The sequence below is a fragment of the Talpa europaea genome, assembly GCF_964194135.1.
Source record: "Talpa europaea genome assembly, chromosome: 4".
In the NCBI taxonomy this organism is placed as follows: Eukaryota; Metazoa; Chordata; class Mammalia; order Eulipotyphla; family Talpidae; genus Talpa; species Talpa europaea.
The window spans coordinates 114,755,886-114,778,778 of NC_140070.1; the positions used below are offsets into that span (position 1 = coordinate 114,755,886).

General features: G+C 42.7%; 1 protein-coding gene across 5 annotated transcripts in view; it reads left to right on the forward strand.

The window, feature by feature from the left end:
• Window positions 1–5,020: 5,020 nt before the first annotated feature.
• DGKG (diacylglycerol kinase gamma) overlaps window positions 5,021–22,893 on the forward strand; it is a gene marked incomplete at both ends in the record, with an annotated part of 149,893 nt that continues 132,020 nt past the window's right edge. For all 5 annotated transcript variants that reach the window (XM_084231210.1, XM_084231212.1, XM_084231213.1 and 2 more), the window contains 2 exons: window positions 5,021–5,087; window positions 18,599–18,675. In XM_084231210.1, coding sequence (XP_084087336.1) covers window positions 5,021–5,087; window positions 18,599–18,675 — 144 coding nt within the window. The remainder of the gene's footprint in view (window positions 5,088–18,598; window positions 18,676–22,893) is intronic.

Genomic DNA, 22,893 nt, shown 5'->3' on the forward strand with positions numbered 1-22,893 from the left:
CGGTGGGAATAGAGTGAAAGCAATGGGGGGAGCAAGGCTTCTCCAAATGTACCCTTGGAACTTCCTTTAGAAAAATCAATGAGGGGCCTCGCCGGTGGCGCAGGGGCTTGAGCGCAGGGCTGTGAAGCTGTCTGCAGCCCAATCCATCCCTGGCCAGTCAGGGAGATACCCGCATGGTGCGGCAGACCTCTCCTGTCTCACCTGCTGCTCCCCTCAGCAGTGTTTTTGGTCCATTTGCCTGTTCTGCTCCCCACTCTGTCTCTGGTGGGTCCTCTAAGCCCCCACATCTCTGGCCTGTACTCCTGTTCTTGTATGCATAAACAAATCTTTTTAAAAAATCAGTAGGAATGGAAAAAAATTAAAAACCCTAACGTGAAATGCAAACAGACACAAACAGGAAAGAGCTAATCTAAATCACTTTTGAACACAGTATTTTGAAGCTATGTTGTTGGGTTGAAAACAAAAGAACCATAAACAAATCTTGGAACTCACAGAAATATGACTAGCAATTCTGAAACAACTTTCTGCATATTTTAGGATTGGGCAAATAAGTATTTTATAGATAATGGAAATAAAGCTTGTTGAAGGAGTTTTAAAATGTGGAACAAGAAGAAGTCTACAATTTACACTACAATGATGGACTACAATTGGAGGCAGGATTATGAACTTGGAGTTTTTAACATGGAGGGATGGATAGATGATACATAATAGGTAGGTAGGTAGGTAGATAGATAGATAGAGTTGAGATGTGTGTATATGCATATATTTCCTTATTTTGTTCCTGATAGAACTTAGAAACAGGGGCCTCCCTGGTGGTGTAAGGTGTTAAGACATAACCTATGAAGCTATCTGCAGCCACTGCAGCACGAGTTCGATCCCTGGCCAGGGAGCTACCCACATGGAATAGGAGACCTCTCCTGACTCGCCCACTGCTCCCCTCAGCAGTGTATTTTAGTCAATCTGCCTGTTCTGTTCCCCATTCTGTCTCTGGTGAATCCTCTCACCCTCCACACCTCTGGCCTGTACCCCAGTACTTGTGTGCATAAATAAATAAATCTTTTAAAAAATTTTTAAAAAAGAACTTAGAAATAATGACACCCCGACACCTAAGTAGCAATTAGCACACTTAGTCTATCCCTATACCTAGTTTCAGACACCACTGTCCACTAAAGGAATCAGGGCACTTTGGAAAAATGATTGATTGCAGAACTAACACTGACTGCGTAAGTTTATAACATTCTGAAGTACCAGAAAAGAAAGATGTGCCCCCAAAATGATGGGGATATTCTTTAGAACAAGGAACCACCTTGAATGAGCTTTCACTGGCCAAATCTGGGACAATTTGAGAATCAAAGCAAATGATAATAGTAAAAAACAAAAATGTATGAATATAAATAAATTTATAATATAAATATTTAATATGAAGTTATATTTATTTATATACTTTCATATATATTTGCAATATTTCTTTGTGTAATATTTATAGTATAAATAAACTGATATAAATAAAGGATAAGGGAAAATTCTTTCTTACAGTAAAATCCCAAATAATACCTACAGAAGGAATCCCAAATAATAAATATAGAGTCAGAAATTAATAAATAATTAATTGAAAAAATAGTAATTAATTGAATAATTAATCCAGGCAGAAATCATCAGTGGGTGTTAAAACTAGTGGATAAAATTTTGATGAGTAATCATAAAATTACAACAGCCTGAGACAGGTTAAGATCAAGTGCAGAAGCTCATGGCACAACATAGACTTTTCACCCAACTGATTGTCAGCTAATTGTTTAAGCCATGCTGCTTTGTGTTGTATTTGTAAAAAGAGGATATTTTCTGAGTGCCCCTGTGTGATAGGGATTGTGCTTGGTAGGGTCTTATAGGGATTGGGTTTGTGTTTTGCATATATTAAGTTAGTCTAAACACTAACAGATTCTTTTGTTAGTATCTCCATTTTTGAAATGAAAAAAAAAAACAACAATTCTCAAGAAAAGTATGTCTAACATTAATTATCTAATAAGATGCAGAACCAGAATCTGACTCCCCTGCCATATCATTTCAAGCCTGCCCAGCAGTGTTCTATCATGTCTGAGTTTTCAAGAGCTCTTGCTTTGAAAAGTATATAGACTGGATAAGACCAGAGAGGCATTCTTAAAATTCTCGGTGGTTCATTCTTTCTCCTCACTATAGTTACTGAACACCTGGCATCATTTTCTTCATCTAAAAATAGGGAAGACAATTCTTGATTTACATGGTTGTTTTACAACTATGAAATTACACAATATACATAAAGCATATAGCGCAGTGTGTCATAAGTGTCCGTTACAGGGTATCAGCAACAGTTGTAACACTAGTTGTAATAATGCATTCCCTGATAGAAAATGTTTCTAAAGGTCACCCTCGCTTTTGAACTGAATTGATAATCAGAGGCCAGATCATAAAGAGCTTTGTGAATCGTGAAAAGAAGATTACAGCTCATTCTACAGGCAATAGAAACCACTGAAGAATTTTTTATTAGTAGGAGAGATGTGATCTGGTTGGCAATTTAGAGAGCAGACCTAGGGAAGGAGAAGCAAGCCCCAAGCAGGATACCAACAGGAGGCAGGGGTCAGAGACCTGGAAGTGATGATGAGGTTCTAGTGATTGAACTGGCTGGTGTGGTGGAGGGGAGGGGCGCAGTGGTGATTGGTGCATGGACGGGCAGGAGAAGAAAGAGAGGAACTCAGACTGAGCCTCAGGTCTCTGGCCTGGGTGTTGACTGCTCTCACACAGCTAGACTGGAACACACGGAACGGACAGGTTGGGGTGTAGGAGGGTGCTAATACAGGGGTCACGTTAGACAGGTGAATTTTCAGATGAGGACTGCAAAGAGTGCGGGGCTGGAACAGCAGGCCTGGGTGTTGTTGAAGCTGAGGAAGTGGATGAGATTCCTCAGGGAAAGAGTCTTGAAAGAGGAGAGGGCTGAGTATAGCATTTTGAGATCACTGGTATTTAACAATGGCAGAAGTAGAAGCGGAAGGAGACAGAGGAGGAACACTCAGAAGGTAAGATAGTTTCAAGGCAGATGTTTTCTGCCATGACAAAGGCTTCAGAAGAGCAAATGAAGCAAGGAAGGCCAGAAAGGTGCCTGCTGGGTTGGACTATTAGACCACCAGCGTGTGCCTTGGCCAGAGCAGTACAAAGAGCAGGTCCGGTTGGTTAATATATTAAATATTGAAGTACCATTGGTTTACATCTTTGTGAGTATTTTGGAAATATAGGGCTTCCCCCTTCAGGTGTACTGACCACAGTGCGCCCACCACCAAAGCACCATAGTCCTCCACCACAGCCCTCTGTACTTTCTCTCCACCCTGTTCTCGTCTCTCCCCCAGCCCACTCCCCTCTGAATGCCTCCGTTCTGTAGTCAACTTTTAAGGCTTGGTTTAAAATTTTGCCTTTGTCCACCCTTTGTTTGGCTTCTCTCTATTCCACATATAAATGACACCATCCGGCATTTATCTTTCTCCTTCTGGCTTATTTCACTTAGCAGAATCCAAGAAGTGAGTTTTGGTTTCTTTGTTTTAAATAAAGAAACCGAAACTTGGATGCTCCCAGGGATGTAAACACCCCACTCTCTTGCCACGCATTCCACCTATTGTTGGAAAGCTCTGGTGGGTGGAAGGTCTTCCTTACAAGGCCAGAATCCCTCCAGCACTTTCCCTCAGCTCTAGTCAGTCCACACCAACTAAGTCTACACACGCCTCCAGAAAACTGTCCAAATCGGCCTCTTTCCTGGGCGGTTTCCTCCAGCCCCTTCGTCATTTCTCTTCCCTGGATTTGCCTTGAAGTCTGTCTCCACTCTGGATCCTGTTTCATTGAAACCAGCTTTGTTTTGGTAATACCAGAGGTTGTGTTTCGCTTGGTCTTTATTTCTTCTCCTAGTAGTTTTGTGGCCTCCCAACATTATTTTAAACTTTACACTAGAATAAGAAATACATTTCATATTAGCATCAGTATACATATGTATGTAATAACTGAAAAGAGATACCCTCTTATATTCAGCTCCATTTCATTTCACTCCAGTCTACCCTGTTCCATTTCATGCTTTTAACAGCTGGTCCTGGTACACAACATTTATTTCACAACCCACTAAACTTGCTCAAAGGAAAAGATGCTAAGTCTGTGTGTCTAAATCTATCCCTTTCCCTCCCTCACACACCTCCACACTGGGCCTTTCTCTCTATCACTCTTTCATGGTTCTGGAAGGAAAGAGAACAGCTTCAGTCTCCAGGATGTTAGCAGACTTGGGATATTTGAATTTCCAGAGTGACTCATCAGAGGAAGGTAAACAGATCTGATGATGGAATTCAAAATCAGTGAAGGAAAAGATGGCTTACCTTTCCAGTCACCCACATGGCTACCTTCCTTCACTCAGGAGACACCCAACAACAGCCTGAGGCATTTTCATGACTTGGGGATGTCCTTAGGGGGCCAGAAGGCCTCCTCTCATGTGAGACACTTAAAATTTCTCAGAGTTTAAGAATATGGTCGCCTATTCACACAGACCTCTTATCCCTGCTTGAGACAGACAGGTGTCTGGGGTTATCCTGGTCTCTTCTCTCTGCTCTCATCACACTCCACTGAAGGGAGACCTGCGCCTTGAAAACCTCCAACTCCTTTAGATCTCTCAGCAAAGAACATTTGGGGATTTTTTAAATATATATATACACATTAGATGACATGTATTAGATGAAATACATTAGATGACTCTCATTCATGATGTCTTTTCTACTACTCAGGGAGGCAAGGATTTCCGAATTTGCCTTGGCTGCACTTGGAAGGATGGGACGTGCCTGAGGTCTTCTCTCACCAGCTGGAAGGTGGCCACTACTGCTGTAGACACTTGAGTCCTCCAGAAGTCTCCTGAAGGGCCTGTCCATGGTGTGTCTGCAATGAGCCAGACACTGAACTGGGCCTCAGATTCACCCTGGTGAACACAATTCGGTCCCTGCCCCAAGTACTCACACCCATCAGGAAGATGAGTGAAGAACGGTGGGTGACCCTCACTGCAGAAGAATTCGACCAACTCCAGAAATATTCTGAATGTGAGTAAATGAGATGTCCCATCTGGGCTGGGATTTCCTCTTTTTTGGGAGAGAACATTTCTGGAAAGCAGAACAGTAGCATTGCAAAGCCACAGACAATGAGTCTGACAACCTTTACTTGTTTATCCTTATAAACACAGGAGCAGTGCCTTTAAACCAAAAACCAAAATTATCTTCCTGCCCTATAAATGATACATACTCACCATAAAATTTTGGAACACACAGGGGAGGAAATAAAAGTAGGTCAAAACTCACAGCTGAACTGTACGCCTTTTGGAACATGCCCTTCCTGTGGTTGAGTTTGTGAAGACATGCTTTTTTTATATCCTGTATTTTCCACCTCACATAATATCATAAATATTTTCTCAGGTCATTAAAACCTCTTTATGGCATAATTTCTGAAGAGCTGCTGGCTACATGGTTACACGTTACTCAATCATTTGCTTTAATGGACTCTTGTGTTTGGATTCAATGCCTTCGTCCAGGGATAATAGCATTCTGATGCATGTGTCTTTCTTGACTTGGTTCTGGAAAGGTCTGGGTTTCAGCAAAGGGGATGTCTTGGTATCTCATTAGCTGCACACAGGAATAATTTCAATGCATCAAGACACAGTGTTAGTGAACTCCACATTCACACACAAACATACAACTTCTCAACACCCCACCATCACCACTGCAACCAGGCCCCTCCTCTCCTGATAGGTGACCAGAATCTGCCTTGGCTGTGGTGGAATATCAACTGCACTGTATACACACATACTGACCGTCATGATTGTGCAGTGGCACCGACTTTCTCCAGAGCTCTGTTTTGTAGTGCTCTCAGCCGTACTGCTGCCCCTGCCCCACCCCTTTGTTCTAATTGCCTCTCCTTTTGTGTTAATTGAACTGGTGCTTTAGTAAATTACTGGGGTTATGAATGTTGACCTACCTTTTGAAAGTTCTCTGGCAGGCTACCCTCCTACTATGGGGCAGGCAGCACTGGTATGGGAGGTAGGGGATCCATCTGATGCACCAACTCTGACTGTGGGATATGACAGCCTATAACACCCAGAAGGTCAGTGTTCTCTACTGCAAAATAAGGAGATTGGATTAGATAATCTCTCTCCATTGGACCTACCAGGCCTAAGACCTATGATTCCATGTGCTCCCCAAGGTCAACAGGAATCCCATAGAACTGCTACTGATCAGCATCCCTTCTGGTTTCCTCGAGCCTGTGGCTGCTTATCTGACCTCAGTTGCTTTAGAGAAACTGTAATGTATTGACAAAGAGCAAGGAATCACCCTCTAGGGTAAATGCCACTTAATTCAGCCTGCTCTGCAGGTCAGCCAAGTACCAGGCCCTGTCAGGGATAAAAAAGAGGCACAAAGAAAAGGCTTGCCCTTGAGGAATCAGAATCTTGTTAGGGAGTCAGAAATGTGCTTAGGACACAAGCAGAGAACAGGTTTAAGGCAGTGGCCAAACACCTCTGGCAGAGTTGGCTAAACTGAGCTCTTAAATGAAAAGGGAATTTAAGGCTGTGGTAATTGATACAGAGGCTACTGGGACAAAGTACCACAATCTGGGTGGCCTAGAACAACAGAAGGTCTCACAGTTCTGAAGGCTAGAAGCCCAAAATCAAGGGATCAGCAGAGCTGATTTCTCCTGAGGGCTGGGAGGTGAAGACCTGTTCAGGCCTCTCTCTTTGGCTGTAGATGGCTGTCTTCTCCTTGTGTGCACGACTCTGTGTCCACATTTCCCTTTTCACATGGATGCAGTTGGATTGGATTGCACCCACCTTACTTGAGTATGACCTCATCTTAGTTAATACATCTGTAAAGATCTAACTTCCAAATAAAGAAGGTCATGTTTCCAGGTACTGAGGATAAGGACTTCAACATCAGAGTTTGAGGGATGATTTAACACATAACATTCCTTCTGTAGAGAAAGGACATTTAATTTGTGAGTAACTGATGGTGGGCATGTGGGAGTGGCAGCAATGGAAGTGAAGGGAGAGGGGCCTATCAGAAGAGGATGGTGAGGAAAAATTCCGGGCTAGGTGGAGAAGAGCAGAAGGACAGGGAGGAGGACATAGGAGGGGTGGGCATAGCAAGAGGCCATGGTTCCAGCATGTCAAGATGTGGGTTTAAGACCTAGGTGGCAAAATTCAGAGCCTTGAATCTGGTGTCTAGGTACAGAGTGGCCTAGATGAGGGAGGTGCCAGATCAGAGAGACCTGGCAGCATCCTTAGATGTGATCTAGTCTGAACTGAGGAACAGGAGTAGGATGGTGAATGTGGAAATGAACAAATGCTAATTTGTGGAAATTTGTAGTGGAAGTGTCATCAAAACATATAGAACAAAAGACATCCAGCAAAGATACCTCGCAGACTGAAAATCTGTGGGAAATGACATCATTAGGATGCAGGGCGAGTGGGGGCAACTTGAAAGTGTTGATTGTGAAATGGTGATGACATGTCCACTTATGCCTTCCCAGTCTCCAGGGGTCATCAATGAGTAAGACACAATCCCTGCCCTCCAAGAGCTCACAGCAGGCAAAGAGAGAAGAACCAGACAGGCAAAGAGAGGAAGGAAAGAGTCCCATGTGGAGAGAGCCAGAAAAGGGGGGACCCAAAGGTGGCAAAGCAGAAGTCTCCTACTCCAGTGAAAAGAAACTAGAGTATTGAATAGGAAGAGGCTCCTTTGTGGTTTGGGTCTTTTTTTAACCAGCGATTTCCGCTTACTCTGACCCGTTCTCATTTTGCCTGAGTCCCAGGACTGAGCAAGGTGCTCTGACACCATTGTTCTCACAGGAGAGGAAAAAGAGGTTCAATTCTTGGAAAAGGATTACTTCTCAGAGGAAACCCTGAAAAGGCGCTTTTACCAATTTTAGACACTTTCTGGTATTCAGTCATATCCGTTGCCATGGAGACTGTTCTTCCATCACCACATAAACAGGCGCTTTGCAGTAGTGGAATAACTGAAGTGTACAGCCTGAGAATTGAGAACTTTCTCCAGCGGGGTTACTAAGTAGGGAAGGCCAAGTATTTCAAAGTAGGAGATTCTTGGAGAGTTCTGTTTAGACACCATAAAACCCGCACCTTCTCTGTGCCATTCTCTTGGGGATGAGCTATGTTAAAACTGCCCTTAAAGACATATTTACCTCCTTTATATGTGCACACACAAATATATGCACACATACATGTATAGTTTAATGAGAATCGATAATGTAAAAGCACTTGTTAAAAAAGATAATGTGATAGTAAGAATTTTTTTGTTATAAAATAAAAATTACAAAAAAACTAAAAAGCAGAAAGATGAGATTTAAAGCCACCATTGGTCTTATCTCCCAGAGATAATTTGTATATTAATACAAATAATTAAACTCTATATACATCTGTATAAACAGACACACACACACACACACAAATATATAAAGAACTAACTTGCTCTGCTATTCTGCATGCTGTTTGCTTCACCTAACAATATATTTTAGCCATTTTTTGGATCAAAATGAATTCAAAACTCAACAGGGTAAAGCAAACATTTTGTTTTTTCCCAAGATTTTCCTGAGATTCTGGGGGGCAGTGATCTGGACAGGGCCCAGCAGGATCACTAGTCCCTGCTCACAGTGCTTGGTGCTCGGAGTGGGATGCCTGGCCCATTCGCTCACAAGCCAGCACCTCAGTGTGGCTGGTGAGGTCCGTTGCTCCAGCCACTCTCTCATCTCCAGAACCTATCCATATGGCCTCTCTGTCCAGCAGCGTCTACCCTTCCCACATGCAGTTCAGGCTCCACGTGTACAAAAGGAGCAGCTGCCAAGTCTTTAAACACACAGCCTCAGAGGTTCTAGACCAGAACTCCCTTCACATTCCATCAATCAGAGCTGTCACAGGCCTAACCCAGGTTCTATGAGGTGGCAGAATAGACTCCACGTATCATGGGGAGTGGCTCACTCTGGAGGGAAGGAGGGAATACACAGAAGACACCTGTCCTTGGAGATTACCTAGCACACAATTTATCATGAGGTGTGCCCTTAGCATTCAGTGCTGTTCAGAAACATTACTATTAGTGGTTGCAGAGATTTATTTTTAAAGACATGTACATTATTTGATTTAACCAGATCTCTGATTGTGATCTTAGGATAGATATCCTTATAGGCTCTGGTGTCTAATAAGCAAACTAATAGCCACATTCTGTCCTACCCTGTTCACACCTCTCTCAGGAAGTTAATTTCTGAGCACCACTGTTTGCAATGAAAATGGACAAACTGGATCTTATTTGAGAAAGGCAGCTGCCATGGTTAGGGACTCACAGCCTGGTTATGAAGAAAATGACTGAAAATATCACGCATATTTCCTGGAGAAGGGATGAATCTGGGAGAGGTAAGGGAGGACTAGATATATTAAATTAGCTACAGTGCTATTGTGAAGAGGAGGTGTTAGATTAATCTTGAGTTGCTACCGGAAGTAGCCCTGGGACTAGGGAAGATATCTTCTGAAGAAAGACTTTAAGTTTAAAGTAAGGAACACTTGATTCCTAAAGACCAAACTTGCCCAACATTGAACAAAATGGACTTAAGAGTAACCGAGTTTCCTTTCCCTAGGACTGTTTATGCAGAGTTGATGGAGACACCATGAAGGAGATTAGAGTATCAGATGTCCAGCTGATTAAATGACCTTCATTAGACCTTCCAGGCCTTGGTTTCTATGTTTAAACAGGTTTCTTTTCAATCTCAGAGGAATGAGCATTGGGGATGTGTCCTACTGACCTTCCCCCTGACAGTTTCAGAGATATAATTGACTTACTGTCATTCTAGTCTTGATGTTGGGGGGGGGGGGCAGGAAGGTTTTTTTTTTTTTTCCTAGTGTTTTTCCATAATTTATTAATGATAGGAACTATATGCTTATTCAGAAAGGGAAAAAATTAGCTTTGACTTTTAATTCTCAAAGAAATTAAACCAACCATTTCCTACATTAGCCAATGGATATTTGATTTTGTACTGTTTAAAGCTGGGAGAGATGTTACTCATCATCAAATCCAATCCTGACCATTTTACAAATGAGAATCTGAGTCCAGAAGAGCTTAGTGACTTGTCCAAGGTCGCAGAGAAGGTCAATGGCAGAATAACAATTAGAACAGAAGTTCTTGATTCCAGTTCAAATTCAATTGTTTCAATATAGTTCCAACAAATTAAGCTAAAAGTATCCATTGGAACACAACCTTCAACCATGTGTGCACCCAAACTGAGGGATTGGGGAGTGCCCAGCAGCGGGTGGGGAATTACGCAGGGGGTGGGGAATTACGATGTCATAGAGAAAAAAAATGAAGTATTTTTAAGGAGAATGAATCAGTAAACTGTGCTAATAGAAAATATATTTCCTTAGAATCAGGTCAAGGCTAAATTTCTGACTTTAAGGTGTAGGTAATTTAAAGTTCAACATTCAAACCTGTCAGTGTTAACACAGGAGTCAGAAAACATGTTAAATGCTGACTTGTAGAAGAGTGTTAGGTTTTAAGCAAGCTTCGTTGAAACCTTGTGATTTATATTGGTCAGTAGAGTGAGACTCAACTAAATAAATGTTCATCGGGTCCTAGCAGCAGAAAAGATTAAGTCTGGTTGCTCCCATCTTAAGAGGGATAACCACAGCTATTTCTCACCCACGTCTCCTTCAGCACAGCTGGCATTCTTTTCATTAGAAAAAAACTGGGATTCTGCCCACAAGCAGTTACAGCATCTATGGATAAAGACTTGTGTAGAACAATGACTCCCAAACTTGAATGTGCATGTGAATCTCCCAGAGAGCTTGTTAAAATGCAGATTCTGAATCAGCAGATCTGGGGTAGTTCTGAGATTGTTCTTTTAACAAGCTCTCAGAGGAGGCTGATGCTGCTGGTTCTTATCCCTAACTGTTGCACACCAATGTTGTGAGTGGCAATGGGCTACATGCTGTAGATAATGAACAAGATAGGAATTGTAATGGGAGGATGTCGATGCTTATGAAACCGGGCATCTTACATGAGCTTCCTACATTCTGCTCCGGGGCCTGACTCCTGGCTGGAAATGTAGGCATTTTGGTGAAGTGTTCCTGGGCCTGAATTTTCTGTTCTGATATCAACCTCTGCCTTTCCAGCACCCTTGGAAATCCCACTCTTGCTTTTAGGCATCTCACTGTGTTTTGATTGGTTGGGGTGCTTATAAAACTTATTCATACATCCCAGTCTTCATCAGAAGGAGAAACAACTAGATTTTTCCCCTCAATGTGCCAACTTCCCCTTCCCTTTCTCACTCTCTGTCTCTTCCTCCCTGGATTGTGAGTCATTTATGGTCTTCCCAGTCTGTGGATTATCTTCCTCCAGCCTCAGCATCATGTTTTTTTCTGTGTTGTGACAGACAGCCACAGATAAATAATAATGTTGCTTAAGGCCTGCTTATTAAAACTGAGGTCCATGCCTTTTTTAAAATTTTATTCTATATATTTTTACATCACTTTTCGTTTTTGCACAATGTATGCATTTTCATCTTGGTTATATTCCCCATACAATTCCCACCCCCCTTATTTTGACCCTAATCCCTCCTCCTCTCCCCACTGCCCTGTAGTGTGTCTCTTGTTTATAGTTGCTTGTTGATTTTGATTTTTACTTTATTATAATTCGTCTTTTTCCTGGACCCTTATTTAGGTTTTCTAAATTCCTGCTATGAGTGAGACCATCCGGTATTTTTCTTTTCTTTCTGGCTTATTTTGCTGAGCATGATCCCTTCCAGCTCTATCCATGTTGCTGCAAAATGGCATAAGTTTATCTTTTTTGATTGCTGAGTAATTGTAGGGTAAGGTAAAAGTATCAGGCTTTTCTGCCCTCCCACCATTAGGATAGATGAGGGAACCCTGTGGTCCTGAATGCATGCCTGATGACGGGCACCTGGAGTGGGGACACCTGGGCTGAGAGACTGAGTTTATAAGGGCAGCATCACGGGGACACCAGCAGAAGCCAAGAATGAACGGAAGCCGAGAGAAGAAGAGAAGCAGAGAGAACGCCAGAGAGCCCAGATAGAGTGAGGATTTGCTGGGAGCTGGGAGGACTGCCAGCCTCCCAGCCCCCCAGCACCCCTGCCTGCCATATGCCTGGTAAATCTAAATAAAAGACCTGCAAAAGCCACAGAGGTCTCCAGGACTCTCCTCCTTTACCCCGTCTGTGTGGGATCTTAGAAAACCTGCACTGTGCCCTGTTCCTGTCCCTACAGTAATATTCCACCGTATATATGGACCACATCGTCTTGATCCAGTCATCTATTTTTGGGAATTTGGGTTGTTTCCATAGCTTAGCTATTGTGAATAGTGCTGCTGTAAACATAGGGGTGCAGGTGCCCTTTTGAATTAATGATTCTGTGTCCTTTGGGTAAATACCTAGCTATGGAATTGCTGGATCATATGGAAGCTCCATCTTTAGCAGGTTGAGGAATCTAAATAAAAAAAATGTCATACAGAATGACTATGCATAATGATTATTATTCACTCTTTTTTATATTGTAATAAAGTCTAAAAGGAAATAGTGACATAGAGTTGGCAAATATTCTTATTCTTAAGAAATAAAACAGCAAACATGAAAAAAATCAAAACAAAAAAAACTGAGGTCCATGGACTTGAATAATTGTTGTTACCTGGGATCTCATTTGAAATGCAGAATCTCAAGTCCTGCCCAGACATAATAAATCAGAATTTTCATTTTAACTGGATCCCCAGGTAATTCATATGCATGTTAGTTTTGAGATGCTGTAGGGTAAGTAAAGTATCAGGCTTTTCTGCCCTCCCGCCATCAGGATAGATGATAGATCCTTGTGGTCCTGAATGCATGCCTGATGGCGGGCACCTGGAGTAGGGTGTGGGCCTAGGTAGATGGGATTCACCTGGGCTGAGACGGCGCTTTTAAGGACAGAGTCACGGGGACGCCAGTAGAGAGCAGAACCACAAGAGAAGCAGAGCGAGCACCGGAGAGCCCAGACGGTGTGAAGGCTTGCTGGGGGCTGGGAGGCCTGCCAGCCTCCCGGCCCCCCAGAATCCCTGCTTGCCGTGTACCTGGTCAATCCCAATAAAAGCCTGCAAAAGCCACTGAGGGCTCCAGGATTCCTCCGTCACCCGTCTGCTGGAATCCTAGAAAACCTGCACTGTGCCCATTCCTGCCATTACAATTGGCGTAAGTCTGCAACATAATCCGAAACAGTCGGGTTAGGAGTCCTCCGAGGATCTCTGGAGCGACTGAGGAGTAGCAGATCGAGAGCCTGCGACAACGTTGGAGGCGTCATGGAGGCATAGGAGGTAGCCAAGGTCCGGGAGCTGCAGGACGAGACCTTGCCTGGAGGAGACAGCCTGAGGGAATCAGCCAATGACCCCCAAAGCAGCAGAATCACCGGGGAAGAAAGGGCCACAGTTCAGATCTCGCCAGTGCTGATGCAGGGATAGGCCAACAGACTTGGACTAATGGACTTGGACTGACAATCCCGCCAGAAGGCAGAGGAACCTTGTCAGGTTGTTATGTTTTGGGGACCCTGGGGGTGGATGGTATTGTTTGTACACCCCAGGAGATGGGAATCTGGGGGTGGCCAGTAGGCCTTGATGACCAAAACAGCCTGTACTGCCCAGCAGCTAGGCAGAGGAAAAAAGCCAACTTTGTAGACAAAAGCTGGTGCTGAGATTGGGAAGCCCTGTGTGGCTGTTACGCAGCTTAAATATGTTGAAGGCCAGTGAGTCTCTTAAAATCACCTGTGGGTGATGCCCTGTTCCTTGTGGAGTAAGGGTGAGGATCTGAGGAGCTCATCCTTGGGGGACAGGTAGGGAACCTGGCTTGTGGTAGAGCCCAAGCTGAAGAGGGGACCCAAGAGAGGCCGCATGTGGAGCTTGTATCCACGGATCCCTGACCCATGTGCTTGTGCAATGGGTTGGCCTGAGTGCAGGAGTTTGCGTGTCACATTGGTGGCTATGAAAGCCCAGTGTTGGAGCGACCGCAGACAGAAACCCTGAGGGTTGGCGATTACCCCCAAAGGGCACAGAATCGCCAACCAAGAGTGAGTGCATCCTGGGGGGTGGATGAGGTGTGTGGCTTGTGGCCGAGACCACAGTCGGATGGTTCCCCCCTTGTATGAGCAGTGCCTTCGGCAGCAGAAGTGGTAGATCATCTGCTGGTGCCAATAATCTTGTCTTTTGCCACTAGGTTGGTGCCCTGCCTGGACTTATTTGTGTTTTGTTGTATTTTATTTTTTATATTGTGATGTATTTCATTTGCTTTTGTGGGTCATGGCTGCAGTGTTCATATTGCCAAGGGAAACGTGTATGACTTGTATATAGACTGTATGGCAGAAAACCCTGAGGGGATGGATTGTAGGGTAAGTAAAGTATCAGGCTTTTCTGCTCTCCCACCATTAGGATTGATGATGGATCCTTGCGGTCCTGAATGCATGCCTGATGGTGGGCACCTGGAATAGGGTGTGAGCATATGTAGATGGGATTCACCTGGGCTGAGACTGGGCTTATAAGGACGGTGTCACAGGGACGCCAGCTGAGAGCAGAACCACGAGAGAAGCAGAGAGAGCGCTGGAGAGCCCAGGCAGAGTGAAGGCTTTCTAGGGTCTGGGAGGTCTGCCAGCCTCCCAGCACCCCTGTCCCCCAGCACCCCTGCCTGCCGTGTACCTGGTAAAAGCCTGCAAAAGCCACTGAGAGCTCCAGGACTTCTCCTTTACCCTGTCTGCTCAGATTGTAGCGCTCCTGCTCCATCCCTGTCCCTTCCTGTCCATTACAGATGCTTAGAAAATTTTGAGGAGTTATCCTACACCCTAGAAATTCTATCTCATCTATAAGTTTTCCTATTTACTTTTGAAAATGTTAATTTACAATTTTTTCAAAGTTAGTCATATGATTAGTACTCAGATACTCAGTGTTCCATAAATTTTTAACATCAAGAAGACAACCCATAAACTTTTCAATCCTCTGGTTCCAGAAGCCTAGAGAATATTCTGCTATAAACACTGAAGCTCCTGATTTGTCTGCTTGTTCTGATGGAGAGCATCTCTGTTCTACACAAAAGTGTCAGCAAAGGTGCCTATGAGTAGAGACCAGTTTTCTCCTTAAAAATGTTTTGAATTTGCTTAAACACTGGGAACAGTGATTGGTTAAGTTCTCAGAATTCTTAACACATAAAGCATAATGAGCCAATACCAAATTGAAATATTTTAGAGCAGGTGTTACCACTAGTGACCTTGATCACAGAAAAGAACCTTCTAAACACCTGATTTGGGGTTAGGCTATATGCTGATGGTCCTGCCCACATAGATTTATGCAAAAAGCATCTATACCCTGTCAAGCAGCTGAACAAGTTGACCTGTTGAGTGGAGTTCCTTAGTTCTGTCCAGTTAAACAATGGGGAGTCTGCCAAGCACAGAAATTTTAGATTTAGCAGTTATAAACTATTTTTCCTTTGCAGTAATTATCCAACAATGTCAGCTACTTCTTAATATAGTCTTTTTTTAACAATAAAATCGCATAGTGAAACGGTAACTCTAAACTTTGTATATGTGAATCCCCAGGAAGCTTCAAAATACACCAATTCCTGGGTTCTCCAAGAGATGCTGAATTTAATTCGCCTCACATTCAGACCTGGATTTCCGTGTGTATAAAAACACTCATGATTTTCATATGAAGTCAGGTTTGAAAGCCACTGATAGAGGAAGGGCCTTATCTTCTGATTTACCAGTGGCCAAGCATCTGATGAACTTAACAGCTGTGTCAAATAATTAGAAAAATAAGAGTGGTCCACTCTAACTCTTGAAAGAACCACTTAAATTCCATAAACCTCAGTTTCCTCTTCTCTAAAATGGGAATAATAATTACATTAGAAGCTAGTTGTGGAGTTTAAATGAAACATATAAGGTTATTAGAACAGTGCCTCGCTTGAGGTAAGCACCCAACAAAATAGGAGTTCTTGCAAAAAACTGTGGGCAAGACCCTCTTTTGTGCACTCAGGAATGGAGCCCCAAATCCTCTGGGAAAGTCACTTAATTTTTCTGATTTTTAGGCTTCTTTATCTGTAAGATGAAGAAAATATTAACCAAATTTGCATGGATTGGTAGGGGAGAGTATGTGAGAATATGTAATAAGTGTCCCCAAGAAGGGGTAGGTATGTTTTTTTTTTTTAAATAAATTTTATTTTTATATTCCCCATACAATTGCAACCCCCTTATTTTGACTCCAATCCCTCCCCTCCTCACCCCTCACCCCCCTTAGAGTGTCTCTGGTTCATAGTTTTTTGTTGATTTTGATTTTCACTTTCTTACAGTTATTCATTTTCCTGGTCCCTTATTTAAGTTTTCTAGATTCCTGCGTTGAGTGAGACCATCCCATATTTTTCTTTTTCTTTTTGGCTTATTTCACTGAGCATGATCCCTTCCAGCGCCATCCATGTTGCTGCAAATTGCATGTGTTTATCTTTTTTGAATGCTGAGTAATATTCCATGGTGTATATGTACCACATCTTCTTGATCCAGACATCTATTTTGGGGCATTTGGGTTGTTTCCAAAGCTTAGCTATTGTAAACAGTGCTGCTATAAACATAGGGGTGCAGGTGCTCTTTGGAATTGATGTTTCTGTGTCCTTTGGGTAAATACCTAGGAGTGGAATTGCTGGATCATATGGAAGCTCTATGTTTAGTAGGTCCAGAAATCTCCACACAGCTCTCCATAGGGGTTGGACCAGTTTGCACTCCAAAGGGGTAGGTATTTTTACCATAATGATTCAGATTATCTACTCAAACAATTCATCAACAGTACCTTGAAGCATCCTTATCTTTTATAGTGTTTCTGAGATAAAAGGAAGCAACCAAAATTGATGACGTCTACTACCTGGATATCACTGAGCTATTGGTTTTTCAACATCTGTTTTAAATTTCAAAATAAATGTCCATTTTTAAGGCAAAAGCAGCATTTTCCAGTGGCATTTAATTGTTCCCCAATCTTGAAATTATAATAACTTGTATTTGATTGAATACAAGTCAGCAAAATCATGGACAACAGTGCTATCCATCAGCACGCCCAATTTACAAAGGTCTAAGAGAGCATAATCCCCTCAAAAAAGAGCCTGAATGCCAAGAAACAGTGTGTCATATTTTAATGACACCATCCTTTGCTCAGATGTTTAAGTAGTGGCAATAATGGAGCTTAGAACTTCTTAATTAGACACGATATTGCAAGACAGAGCATATTAACCCTGGTTTTCATTGATGTCTAGAGTTCTAATAACTACTCTTGATACAGGTAGGATGTGATTCTAATACTAATTATTTACCTAGTTTTCTTGTCTCCCAATGCTCTTATAAAACTCAATAAAAAAGAGAAATCAACATATCTGCAGTCATTTCTGAATTATTCCTGTGGAAAGCAGAATTTTTAAACCACAGTGGTTCATAACGCTTCTGTCTGTTTCAGCACCAAGGACAGGGCTCCACGGGGTTTAATGTCAGCCCATCCTATTAAATAAAATGTCTTAAATTTTCTGTTCAGATTTTTATTTGGTCACCTAATATAATACTTTTCTGAACACTTCTTATGAGTCAGACTTTGGTATGCTATCCAAAGACTAACCAATTACAACTCTCAAGCTAGAACTAAGGCAGGAGATGAGTAAGATAGGCAAGGTAAGAAATAATTACATTATGTGACAAGTGGTATTACAGAATTATGTAAAAGTCATGTGGTGTCCAGGGGAGGATGTGGTTAGCTTTAACTGGTAAAGGAAGACTTTACAGAGGAGTTGATGTTTGAACTGGGTACTGAGAATTAAGTGAAGTTGACAATATAGAGAAGAAACTCCATGAAAGAGTACACTGCATTTAGAAATTTCTGGAAATCAGGCCTCCCTGGTGGCGCAGCAGTTGAGCGGTGGGCTGTGAAGCTGCCCACAGCCTCTGCAGCGCTGGTTCAATCCCGGCCACTGTCTAGGGTCCCACATGGCGCACAGACCTCTCCTGCCGCACCCGCTGCTCCCCTCAGCAGTGCACTTCATCAGTCTGCCTGTTGTGCTCCCCGCTCTGGCTCTGGTGAATTCTCTCACCCTCCTGTGCTTCTGACTGTACCCAGTGCCTGTATAAATAAATAAATCTTTAAAAAAAATTCTGGAAATGCAGTTTTATGTGGATAAAAAATGGCAAGAATGGAAGGTGAAGGTACTTGTTAAGGAATAAGCTAAATTAGATCACCAAGTACTTGTGTGCAGAGCTAAGGGGGTTATGTTTTATTCTGGGAAAATTAAGAACTATTGAAGGGTTTTGAGCAGAGATATGATCGGATAAAATTTGTGTTTTCTAAAGATAGTGAGAGAAAGAATGTACTGAAAAGTGAAATGAGAGTGACAGACCAGGGTGACTTTTCTCTATAGGGTCCTGGGAATGAGGCACTGCCCCATAATCATCAATGTAAGACGAAGAGAATTTATATGGCCCAGCTCCTATTAGCTATTCATCAATGTTTCACATGTGGTTTATTTCTCTCCAGATTCTTCCAAGAAGATAAAGGATGTCTTCGCTGAATTTAATAAGGGTAGAAACCTCAAACAATATGACCCACAAGAGGTAAGAATAGTTCCATTCCCTGCCTTTTTAAAAATCCATGTATCATCCTTTCCATAACCTTTTTCCCTCTTGGAAGTTTAGCTCACCTTGAAAGTTTGATTTTCTCTTAGTTCTCAAGGGAGCCATTGTACTACCTGGAATTATATATCTCCCAGGTCCATTTACTCACTCATTGCTCCACACCTGCTCCTCTGACCTCAAATCTTTTTCCTCTTTCCCTCCTCATGCACACTTACGTGTGTTCTCACATGCCCATTTATTTATACTTTTTCTCCTGTAAGGAGATGATCTCTCCATGCTCTTATGTAAGTCCTTTGCCTACATTTGTGCATTCAATGCCATCCTCTTTGGTCTATTGACATTTATTGTTTCAGCAACACATTTCTATCATTATCTATCTACTATCTACCTATCTTATCATCTATTTATATCTATCTCCTTCACACCATTTTCCCTCTATATGTTAGATTTTTTATCAATATATAAACATACTCTCATTTTTCTTTTGTTAAAACATGTTCTCCTGATTCCACTTCTCCAATAGCTACCACATCATTTGTCTCCTGTCTTTTTTTTTTTAAGATTTATTTATTTATTTATTTATTTATTTATTTATTTATTTACACAAGCACTGGGCACAGTCAGAAGCGTGGGAGGGTGAGAGGATTCACCAGAGCCAGAGCGGGGAGCAGAGCAGGCAGAAGGACCGAAATACACTGTTGAGGGGAGCTGCGGGCGGCAGGAGAGGTCTGCGCGCCATGTGGGACCCTCCTCCGGTGGCCGGGGAGCAGCCGGGGATCGAACCAGCGCCGCAGAGGCTGCGGGCAGCTTCGCAACCCAGCGCTCAACCGCTGCGCCACGGGGAGGCCCTGTCTCCTGTCTTTTATAGAAAATATGTGCAAAAGATTTGCCTATATTCACTGCTTCCAATTTCTCTCCTTACAATCAACTTGTAACTCCTACTCTTTCAATCAAACCATTAGTCAAGATATCCAGGGACTTCCATATGACTAAACTGAATAACCATTTTACTCAACAGCATTGAACATGTTTGACTAAATCCTCTTCTACTTTCTTTCTTGACATTTTTGCTTAAAAATCAAAAAAAAAAAAAAAAACCTGAGCTTCTTGATCTTCTGCTTTACAACCTGTTTTTACAGCAGTCTTCCCCATTTTAGTAAATGACAAGTCCATTCTTCAAGTTATTCAGCTTAAAACTATGGAATTGTCATTGACTTTTATATCTCACATCCAATTCATCAGCAAAATCTGCCACTTCTACCTTTGAAATACAGATTCAAAATTTAGCCATCTCATACCATCTACATTGCTACTATCCTAACCAAAAGCACCACCACTTTTTTTCCCCCAGACTATAGCAGTAGTCTCCTAGCTGGGCTCCCTGTTTCTGCTCTTGACATTTAAAGTCTAATCTTCACACATTTCCTGAGAAATCTGGTAAAACTTAAGTTAGATCACATCACTGCTCTGCTTGCTAGTCTCTCAGGGTTTCCTCCACCTCCCACTCATAGTAAAAGTCAAGGTCATTACAGTCTGTACTTCTCCCTACTCTCTGACCTCATCTCTTGCTAGTTCCCTTATCCTCATTCCCTTCCATCAAATTAGTTTCCTGCATGCTATCACACAAGTCAAAGTTGCTCTAACCTCATTGCCTCTACTCTTAGTTTTGCCTCTTCCTGAAGTGTTCCTTCCCTAAATATCCACTTTGTTCAGTCCCTCACCTCCATTAAGTGTTTGCTTGCATCACTTCCTCAGTGAATATCACCTTATCTAATAAAATTTTAAACCCTCTTTCTTGACACTTGCTGTCCCCCTGCTCTGCCTTACTTTCCTCCCTAGGACTTCTCACCATCTGTCACACTATGTAACTTACTTATTTAATTGTCTGTCACTCCCACTAGATTATTTTTGTTCACTGCTGTATTCCCAGTGCCCAGAAGAGTATCTGGCTCACAACATGCATTCAACAAAAATTTGTTGAATGAAAGATCTTCTCTAATTTCAATTTACCTAAGGCTTCTTGAATATCCAACCATTGTACTGGCTACTGTAAAATATATAAGGATGGGGAAGCTTATTGCTTTCCCTCAGAACTTGCTTCCTACTGGCAGAGTCAAGTTTAAGAGCCAGACCCTGGAGTCATATGGTTTTGACTCACCTCTTATGGCCAACTAGCAACGTGACCTTTCATCTCTTTGGGTCTCCGTTTCCTCAGCTGAAGATAACAACAAGAAAAAGATTTTCCAGTTTGCAAATGAGTGGATACAATGAGATAATTTTAGCAAAGTGTCTAACATTTTACACGACATTTACAAAATGGTACCCATTATTATTCCCTTTCCATCTCTTGTCTCTGCTTCCAACCCCCAGAATGTTTTAAATTCAACTCTCTTTTTCTCTACTCCTTGGTCTTTTTATGAGATAACCTTTCATTGCAGAAAGGTAACTGATCAGCAGGACAAACTTAGGGAGAGACTGACCATTTATTTATTCACGTTGTCATCATTTCAACAAGCTTTGAGTCAACTTCTCTGCTGGGCACTCAGAATGAATCAACAGAGCACATGCTCTCAAGGTAGAAGTACACCTGGTACATTTGGATAAAATGCAGCAATCTCCAGGAGAATAAAACAGGAAGATTGACAGAATAGGAGTGAGATTAAGAATGCACCATTTCAAAGAATATTACTAAGGAGATATCATGCAGAGAAGATGGCAAAGCCAACAAAGAACTGACTGCCCCCTCCCTACACACTCCCCAACCCAGCTCCAAAAACAACGGAACAAATCCTAGCGGGGGCTGCTAATCAGCCTGTCGGCCCTGGGGCTGACAAGTGGGAGGGGAACAATTTGGTCAGGGCCTCTGAGAGTGTGAAGGCCACAGGAGCTTTCAGAAGCAGGGAGCAGCTTGGCTGTTATAAACTCACAACCACCCCCATCTCCATCAGGCTGGCCCCCGCTCTTTGTAAACCTGGCACTGCTGTGTCCCACGGGAGTGCTGTCACTCTGATTTCATTCTCTCTCACAGTGTGGCTGGTTTTTAGTAGGTGTAATGTCCCAGCATGGGGTTAGGAAAACAACAAGGGTTTAATTTCTCTTGAGTTTGATGACTTACTGCTGCTAAAATGTCTCAAAAAATGAGTTAGCTATGGGTAGGAGACAAGTGCTGGGAAAGCGAGGCTGGGAATAGTTTACAGAGTGACCCGGCTGAATGTAGTCAAAACAAGTACACCCTCAACCTATCAGCACCAGGTGATTGTCTGGAGAGTAGCGAGCAGCTGAAGACCGCCAGAAAGCAGACAAGACTATAGCAGAACAGGAAGGGCAGGGTGACTTGGTGGCACTGTGAGCTTACACTCAGACACACCTCAGTACAAATCCCAGTTCTGCCACTTGCTTTAGGACTTTGGGCAAGTTGTTTATGTACACAGATCCTTTTTCATGCACCAAGTAGCAGAATAGTCCCAACTCATGCTATTGTGAGATCATTTAAGTGGGAACGCACCCAATGCACTATAGACTCTCAAGTTCTCTTTCTTGACTTATGTAAGAACGAACACACTGTCTTTTAACAGGTTGCAGCAATGGCAATTGCCCAACTAGTTCCTACATGAAAATTGGAGTTTCTGGGAACAAGCAGGGCTGAACATGACAATGCCTAGGATATTCTCCAGGCCCCCAAGAATTGCCAGCATGCAGTTCTTAGTGGTTGATTATCTGGTTTGAGCACAGTATCCAGCGCCTCCCTACCCATCACACATTTACTAAGAGCTACTCTGGGCCTGACCTGTGCTCATAAATAATTTACTCTCAGGTAAACCAGATAGCACTTTGAGAGAGGCACACAGTCACATTTTTTTGCCTACTGAACTTGGGGGCAATTGGAGGGAGTGGCAGGGACCACTATGTCAGCACTGGGACCTACGGCAGATAGAGGAGCTGGAGCACTGGACAAGGAGTCAGAAAATCTGGCTTCTGGTTTTACTTTGCTGCTGGATAACTGGGACAAATCACTGAACTCATAGAGCCTTATGACAAGAAGAGACCAAATCGGCTTTGGGGCTCTTTTGCAATGAATGCTTTGTGTCTTTAGGCATATTCTATGCCATTCTGTGCCCAGGATAAGGACATAGATGATGGGCATGTGTTCAATCATTTTTTTCTAAGTTCTCATAACACTTTGTCAGTTATTTTCCT